This window comes from Acyrthosiphon pisum, chromosome X, assembly GCF_005508785.2.
Source record: "Acyrthosiphon pisum isolate AL4f chromosome X, pea_aphid_22Mar2018_4r6ur, whole genome shotgun sequence".
NCBI lineage: Eukaryota > Metazoa > Arthropoda > Insecta > Hemiptera > Aphididae > Acyrthosiphon > Acyrthosiphon pisum.
The window spans coordinates 42,464,055-42,473,602 of record NC_042493.1 but is presented as its reverse complement, the minus strand read 5'-3'; the positions used below and the strand labels follow the sequence as shown (position 1 = coordinate 42,473,602).

The 9,548-nt window shown below is 28.7% G+C and overlaps 1 protein-coding gene across 1 annotated transcript; it reads left to right on the top strand.

The window, feature by feature from the left end:
- Window positions 1–1,969: 1,969 nt before the first annotated feature.
- LOC100166272 (eukaryotic translation initiation factor 5B) lies at window positions 1,970–7,394 on the top strand. Its single transcript, XM_001949842.5, has 2 exons — window positions 1,970–2,141; window positions 5,006–7,394. Exon 2 carries the CDS (start codon window positions 5,031–5,033, stop codon window positions 7,323–7,325), a length of 2,295 nt encoding a protein of 764 aa, XP_001949877.1. The 5' UTR covers window positions 1,970–2,141; window positions 5,006–5,030; the 3' UTR covers window positions 7,326–7,394.
- The last annotated feature ends 2,154 nt before the right edge of the window (window positions 7,395–9,548 follow it).

Below are 9,548 nucleotides of genomic sequence, written 5' to 3'. Positions count from 1 at the left end.
CCCCCCCCCCATTAACTACTAAGGCACTATGCTATGAGAATCTGAGTGAAAACATTTTTTAGTCGGAAAATCAGTGAAAAGTTGCCCTAGTCTAATAAAAACTGAAATGACGCCACTGCGATTAAACGGTTAATCAAACGTTTTTCAAATTTCACTATTATAATTTTGTTGTATCGTTTTCATTTGATTTACCGTCATAAATGATCAAGGTCAGATAATGTACGGACGAGCATAGTCCATAGGCATCACAATAGTCTATAAGTTGTATGGATGGTATCTAAAAAAAAAAACTTGAATTTTGAAGGTATTTAATTTCTAATATTCGATATTTATTATTAATTATTCAAGCGAGTGGAGAGATACCCACAATTAAAGCTTCAAAATTAATATTTCCTAATGTATTACTGTATTAGAGTGTTACGTAAGCTAGATATTACATTTCGTCTTAAATATCTGAGACACGTGTATTATAATATAAATAAAATATAGGTACCAATGTAACTAATTATCTTTCCTCAAAGCAAAACTTGATCAGTTCAAATTACGTTTTTTTAAAAAAAAAAACTAGAAGTTAGCCTCCACATTAATGTTAAGTGATATATTAAGGTAACTATTAAAACGTTGACAATTCGTGGTATACAATGAATCCACATTGACAGATTAATACCAAACGGATGGGATGGGGGGGGGGGGGTATAAGAAAGAATTTGAATGATAAACAAGACACTTAGTTGTACCGAGTACAATTTAACGTATGTTGAGATTAAATATGAATAATATATTTGATTTTATTTTACCGATAATATACGTTAAATGTATATAGACGTGTTAGTATTTCGTTTCTTTAAAATGCTGAACCATCGAATAAAACTAAAAAATGCCTACTGAGGGCCGAGTCATTAAATAATTATAAGTTTGCAGTGTCCTGCACATGCGCTCGCTATACACCTTTTAATACTTTTTAAAAGTATTTTTACTGATAGTGACGATAGTGGTTGTTGAGGTACCTACTGTCAAAATGCTATTAATTATTATAGAAATTTAGTATTTATAGGTATACAGAGCGGCTTAGGTGGCTATACAGCCTCTCCCATTAAAAATTCCTGGATACGCCACGCTGTTGATATAGCTGTTAAAGTGCAGTATAGGTACGATAGGTACCTATATTAAAATATTATTTACTATTTAGTAGATGCTTACTGATATAACCTATTCAACATAGGTGCCCCCGCGGCCCACGTCTAGGGCGATCATGATACTTTGAAGACCATATTAAATAATAATATAATAATATAAAAATAATACCTATACATATGTATAATTATAAAATAATTGGCATTAATAGTCAATAGGTAAATAAACCTAAGTATTTAAATATCGTGTATACATATAAATATACATAATATGTATATAAATTGTATGGCTTGTTGCGAAACTGTTGGAATCGAACACAAAGTGGTTCGATTTCCCTCTCCCAAACAAGAGTTTGAGTTTACACATCGGTACATTCCAATAAATATATATTATATTATCAATAACAACCTGCGATCTTAATTATCTTCTACAGTTCTGCATAGCCAGTAGCCTCAGAAGTAATAAATACTAATAGAATTAATATTAATGTATTCCCGTGTGTTAGTGTCTACCGTGTCGACGTTTTCAAACCCCAGCGGCGGCGCATAACACTTGAAAGTTGAAACCAGAGCGAGAGGCATGGCATACCTATTATATAAATAATAACAATTATTATTATATTTATTTATACGTCTATGGCGACAGCCGTCAATGGTCGGTGGGGGGCAACAGCCGATAAGAAGAACTTGGGTCTTGGAGCTGTACACAGCGCACAGATTTCTATAATAATATTATATAGTACAGGCCTCAGAGTAATAATAATAGGTACAGGCGTATAGAAGTCTCTGACGCGGCTGCGTACAATAATAATACACTCTATGGCACCACCACGTCCGTTGATAACAGTATGTGATAAGAAGCACCGTGTGTCGGGTGGAGATAAACACGGCGATTCGCGATTATCGTATTGTCCGCGTCGAGGGTTCTTGTCATTTGTATCTACATTTCTGTAACATATTCGTTAGGCAAGACTGCATGCAGACTGATTTTGCTTGGACTTAACATCGGTGAGTAAATCGTTTTGTAGATCGTAAATCGTATGCGATCAGGTCTCGCGCGATGTCTGTCACGTACAATGCCGTTATGCAATACCGTCGCTCTGCCACATAGCCATCGTGCCGATGTTGGTCACTGGACGATCACTACCTCACGGTTTTGGATTACGTCTGACGTTGGATTTTCGTGGTCCAGGTCGACGAGTATTAATTTGCCGTACACACATGGTCGCGTCTGTTTTGGACAGGTCGTTAAATGCCAATGCCCTTCTCCGGCATAACGTGTCCAATGGTGTCAACATGTGTACCCGGCTGAGGCTACGGTGGTCATAACTGCCATCTGTGTTTCGTCGCTTTTACAGAATACAGATTACTTACTCATATCATAAATGAAAATCAATAATAATAAAATGACAGGTACATAACTAGGCAAAGTTTAATTTCTATCATTTGCATTTCAACAAATTTCATGGCTGACATATTATATGCGATCAATTTATTGACGTATTCTTTTATAGCGGTTTAGTGGATTTCACTATCTGTTTAAAACGACTACCTAATTCAATATACCAAACTTTATTGAAAGTTGTAATTTAACCAGTATAAATGCTGTGTATGTGTGACAACTAATCAATTAGGCTTAAAATATTATAATAATACCATATAAATGGTATATAGTTTTATATCCTACTAGATTATATTTAATTCTTATATCTAATTAATTTTTGAATTAAAAATATTCACAAGAATATGTTACCGTCAAAGGCTTAAATTATTACGTAAATGACTGGGATATAACCTTAATGCCTGACATGATTTTTCGGCAATGATACATTTGGCGAAATTCCCTTAATAATGACTATAATTTTTCAGCCTCCTCCATCAATAAAATAAGTTTAAACTTAGATATAATATTAGTACAATTAATTATTAAAAAAATATCTAATAACAATAGGTTTAGCTAGAGTGGTAAAATTTATTTGTAGTAAATACCTGATTAAAAATAATTGAAACTTCCTCAGAAAAATGACTATGCATAGATAATATTGTCTATATTATCTGTTCATGTTATTGACTAGGAACTTAGATTATTAATCTAAATTAGGTACATCATTAACAGTAATATATATATATATATAATTTAATTTAAATTTATTATGTACTAATAAACACTAATTATAACATGACTATCACATAACAAAAAAATATAGAATTTGTATCTACTCAAATATAGGTATATACTATATTCCATATTATTAGTGTGTATAATGTAAACCTAATTTACTTTAAATACCTAACAATTAACATCTGTACGACTGTACAAACATTTTAAAATATTGTAACATTTAGTTTTGCCAATTTAAAAATAGATAAATTATTTTATTTTATTTGTATAAATGAAATAGGTTTAGGTACATACATAAAATTCAAATGGAACAGTCAACAGTTATGAGATAGCATTGAAAATACAAAATCATTTATGTGAAAAACTGCTGTTGTATTTAGGCTATCAAATGTTTTAATTAATTCAGAACTAATGGGGATTGATCAATTTACCTATAGAATATAGATACTAAATTCAATTTAAATCTTAATAATTAACGCTATATGCTCAAAATATAATTTATTATTATTATGTTATACCATTTGTTTAATTTTACAAAAATACCTGCAAGTATCTGTGTCTAAATATTTAACTATGATTAACTATTAATAAATGTAATTTATCTTTTCCAAAAATGTTGATAACAAATAATTAAATACATTTTTAAACAATACTTTTTAGAGCAAAATTAGGCAAAATAATATGTAATTTGCAAAACTATAATGCTACTATAATTTATGTTATTATAAAACAAAAAATAATGTTACATACTTGACTACCTATCAACCTCTAAAATATTATTTGTTGTATATTCCTAACAATCTATTGTTAATTCTTTACATTTTAATTAATCTATCTTCATAGTTAATTAACATAAATAAACATATTTGTATAGAATATTACATTCTATATAACTCAAAAAATATAAATAAGTGAATCAATATGTTGATTTAGATTATTTTATTAGGTACATAATATTATAAAATCACCATATAACAAATATAGACTTGAGGATAAACTTTGTCTATCCTGGTTAAAACTGTATGTTTTTGTCGTAAATAGTAATAATATTTTGCCCAGTACCTAAATAATTCATTCAATTCAATGTTCAAATAAGTATAAAGATTATTTTAATACATATTATAAACATGGTTAGATAAAAAAATATGATCAATTTATTGTGATATAATAATTTTTTTTTACATGCTTTATAAATTTAATAAAATATGAATTATGTTGATAAATTATAAAACAATGAGATATCTTGTTTCAATTTATAAAAGAAAAATGTATTATTATCTTTTGAAAACAAAGAAAACAATTTTTTAAAAAATGTATAAGTACCTATTGTCTTACTGTGGGTAAATATTGCATTAACGATTACAAATATTCTAATAAAAATAATTGTACTTACTTAAAAAAAAACTATAATTTTAGTGAAATATATATGTATTTATTTAATAGAGAAAATATTTTGGTTTATCTATGTTAACACAATTTTAAAATTCTCCAATAAGTATTTATTATTATTACTATTATTATTATCTGGTCGTACAAATTCCAATTATATAGGTAGTATAACTGTCTATAAGTATAATATGGGACGATTTGCATTTGATAAAAAAAATATTCATATCTACTTAAAATTATGTACTTTTTATTTAATTAGTCTGCATATGGCTATTCTTAGAATTGTGGTTATGTTCAAATTGATTACTTTTTGTTTATCAGTACCTATATTTTATGTTCAAATTGGATTTTTTTGTTTCAGTGTTAATTTCAGAATTGTTTAGAGAATGTCGACCAATGATGCAAAGAAGAAAAAGAAGCCAGTTGTCCCAGTCAAAGATAAGAAAGGGCCTGGTAAAAAGGCTATTGCAGCTTTAAAAGAAGTATTACAACAACAAAAAGAAGAAGAGGAAAAACTCCGTAGGGAAGAGGAAGAAGAAGAAAAACGTTTACAAGAACTCGAGAAACAAAAAGAAGAAAAACTAAAACTAGAACAAGAAAAGAAAGACAAGAAAAAGCAAAAGGAAAAAGAAAAAAAGGAAAGACTAAAAGCTGAAGGAAAATTTTTAACACCTAAACAAAAAGCTGATAGAGCCCGTGCACAACTACTTTTAGAATCTTATAAAGCGCAAAGAGAAGCATTACTAAATCCTTCAACTGTAGACAAAGAAGATGAAAATGGCGAATCTGAAGAATCAGATGAAGAAAATAATGACAATACTGAGAACAATAAAAATGTAGATAAGGCTGAAAAAGTTCAAACTAAAAATGAAGATTCGTCAAATGAAGAAGAGGAATCTGATCTAAGAGCTGCTGTCGTTTGTGTTTTGGGTCATGTAGATACTGGTAAAACTAAAATATTAGATAAGCTTCGGAGAACTAATGTTCAAGATGGTGAAGCCGGAGGTATAACCCAACAAATAGGAGCTACAAATGTTCCACTTCATGCTATAAAAGAACAAACTAAAGTTGTAAATGGTTATGCAACTAAAAAGTTTTTAGTTCCCGGATTATTAATTATTGATACACCTGGTCACGAGTCTTTTAGCAACCTCCGTAACAGAGGCTCATCATTATGTGATATTGCTATTTTAGTAGTCGACATTATGCATGGTTTAGAACCACAAACTATAGAATCCATAAATATATTGAAAACTAAGAAAACACCATTTATTGTTGCTTTAAATAAAATTGATCGATTGTATGATTGGCAGACCAATCCACGTAAAGATGTTAGAGATATTTTGACCTCTCAGCATGCAAATACTCAAAATGAATTTAAAACAAGATCCCAAAATGTTATATTACAATTTGCCGAACAAGGTTTAAATGCTGCTTTATTCTTTGAAAATCCTGATCCAAAATCGTATGTGTCTTTGGTACCTACATCGGCCATTACTGGTGAAGGAATGGGAAATTTATTAGATCTTATTGTTGAAAATTGTCAAACACATTTATATAAAAGACTTGTTTTCAATACAGAGCTGCAAGCCACTGTATTGGAAGTAAAAGCTATAACTGGCTTAGGAACTACTATTGATACTATTTTAGTAAATGGTTACCTTAGAGAAGGAGATACAATTGTCGTAGCAGGCACTGATGGGCCTGTTGTCACTCAGATCAGATCATTACTAATGCCTCAACCTCTGAAAGAACTTAGAGTGAAAAATGCTTATATTGAGTATAAAGAAATCAAAGCGGCTCAAGGTGTTAAAATTGCTGCTAAAGATTTAGAAAAAGCTATAGCAGGCTTAAATATTTATGTAGCCAATAAAGCAGATGAAGTCGAGCGACTTAAAGAGGTAGTAGCAAAAGAATTAAAGTCTGCTTTAAGTACTATAAAATTACAAGATAGAGGTGTTTATGTTCAAGCTTCGACATTGGGTTCATTAGAAGCTTTATTGGACTTCTTAAGATCTAGTAAAATACCATATAGCAACATACGAATTGGTCCCGTAGTTAAAAAAGATGTTATGAAAGCATCAATTATGTTGGAACATTCTCCTATATATGCTACCATATTAGCTTTTGATGTTAAAGTTGAAAGAGATGCACAAGAATTAGCAGATACATTAAATGTTAAAATATTCCAAGCTGATATTATATACCATTTATTTGATAAGTTTACCGCGTATCAAGATGATCTTAAAAAGAAAAATCGAGATCAGTTTAAGTCTATTGCAGTATTTCCTTGCAAACTTAAAGTCTTACCACAGTTTGTGTTTAATTCAAGAGATCCAATTGTTATGGGAGTAATGGTGGAGTCTGGAATTGTAAAAGAAGGTACTCCTATATGTGTTCCTAGTAAGGAATTTGTAGAGTTAGGCATTGTGACCAGTATAGAAAACAACCATAAAACTGTTGAAACTGCTAGAAAAGGACAAGAAATTTGTATAAAAATTGAGCCAATACCAGGTGATGCGCCCAAAATGTTTGGAAGGCATTTTGATGAAAAGGATATATTGGTGAGCAAAATATCCAGACAGTCGATTGATGCATGCAAAGATCATTTTAGAGATGATTTATTGAAAACTGACTGGCAATTGATGGTTGAGCTCAAGAAATTATTTGAAATTTTATGATAAACATTTTTATAGCTAATATATTTTTTTTCTATGAAATAAAACAAATTAATTATTCCAAATTGGAAATATTTTTTTTATAATTATTCTTCAACTAAAATGATTATCTATTAAAACAAATAATGGAATTTTTCTTATCACATTAAATATTTAAGTATACATATTACTTGTTAGATATGAACATTATGAACAAATAATTCATAATTAAAAAAGCCTAACAAATACTTTTAAAAAATAAGAGAAATTATTCAATGGCTGTGTGGTAATCTAAATTTAGCATCTCACTATCTAAGTAAAAACAGATTATTTAAATATGTGTATAAACATCAACATTTGATGAAAAGAAAATTGAAATACAAAATATTATATGTATTCTACAGACTAACAATTATGTGATTTTTAAATTTAAGATCTTTATAGAAATTAAATTGTTAAATATTATTATATAGGTAATATGCTATTCATAGAATTGTTTTCTTTTAAAAAATGTTGTCTTAAAAAATATAATATTCTAATTTTTCTAATGTTAAGTATTAAAAAAATATATTAAGTTATATTCAATTAACTTTATAATTAGAAATTCAGTGTTAAAAATAATATAACTTATAGGTAACAAATTAACCACTCAAGTGCACATCTTGAAAGATTTTTCTTTTAATAGTTCAAAACAACACATACTATATGGTAACATAATTACATAAATTGGTTAGGTTTATTAATTTAACCGTTACTCGTGAACAATTAATGATTTATTTGCAGAATAAAGAACATAATATAAAATAATAATATTGTAAATATTGTCTTTTTCCACAATATTTGCCTAATCAGTAACTGGAAATAGGTATAATTATAATATTAATAAAAGATCTTGTAACGCTTGTAAGTCATAGGTAATTACTTAATAATGTGATTAATATGCTGTAGTTGTTAGGTGCAAAGCTTCAAGGGCAAAATAAGTAGGTAAGAATTAGATACCTATTAATTATTATATTACCATTTAAAACCGGTTCCTATCTTAAATAAGAATAATAACTAATGCACTATAAGACATGTCAAAATGTTTTTTACAGAATTCAGCTTAGAGTAATACTGTAATAGAATAATGAAAGTCATCAAGAATAGAGTTATGTCACTGTTTTTTTTTTAAATATTGGACAAAACATAATTAAGTTTAGAAAGTATGACCTTAAAACCAAATGCCTCAGGAACCAGCAAACAGTATAAACCTGCCCCCAATAGAACCACCTCTCTCAAATAAATAATTTATTAATTTTGTAAACTTGAACTACATAATTAATACTAGTACTCTAAAAATTGTACTAAACATTTTTTACAAATTCTTATCGTCACTTACTAAGCAACAATACTCTTTTCAACAATTCTCTTTTCTACATTTTATAGATTATAGGTAATATTTGAAAGCTGAAGTGTTTATATGTTTAAATTTGCTAATTTCATAAAGTACATGACCGTTTGAATACAAAAAATGTAATGAATTCCTAAATACAATTGTATTTAATTTTTACAATAATATTCTGGAATGCTCTTAAAAACTGTAAACAATTTTGAAAGGAATGAAATTAATGCGAATTACTAGGTCGGCTATATAGTTAGGTTATGTACATAAAACTATATAAAAATATGTATTAGTTTGATTTAATAATTTTCAAGAAATAACAGAAATTATACTATTTTTTTTTCTACAAAAACATTTTGTGATGGCATGTAGTCAAATGTTGTAAAAGTTGTCATAAAGCTTAAATGTACCTGTGATTTGTTAAAAATGTATTTGAGAAATGGCCAATGATCATACAGGATAGGTACTTCTTGACACAACATTACTTCCTGTTATGTACAAATGTACGTTAAAAAAACGGACATGGCGAATACAAAAAGAAAGTGAAAGTATTTGAAAACCGTTTCGTAATAAAGCATATAGGTAAAGTTTCATCTAGGAATAGTCAACACTTTTACAGTGTTACAAAAGTTAAAATTCTAAAAAATTGAAGTAGGTACTCAGACTAGTGTACTGTTTTTTATAAACTATAAAAGTAAAGATTAAGAGGACGCTACACCCGCATATGTTGTCTCCGTCTTACAAAATGTACATCAGAACAAAAACTGTTTTGTGCGGAAAAGAACCGACAAGGCCAAAGTCATAACTAAGAAACGAGATTTTTAGCACATAAAAGGAGAACTTTGGCTGTGCAACGTTGTTTTGAT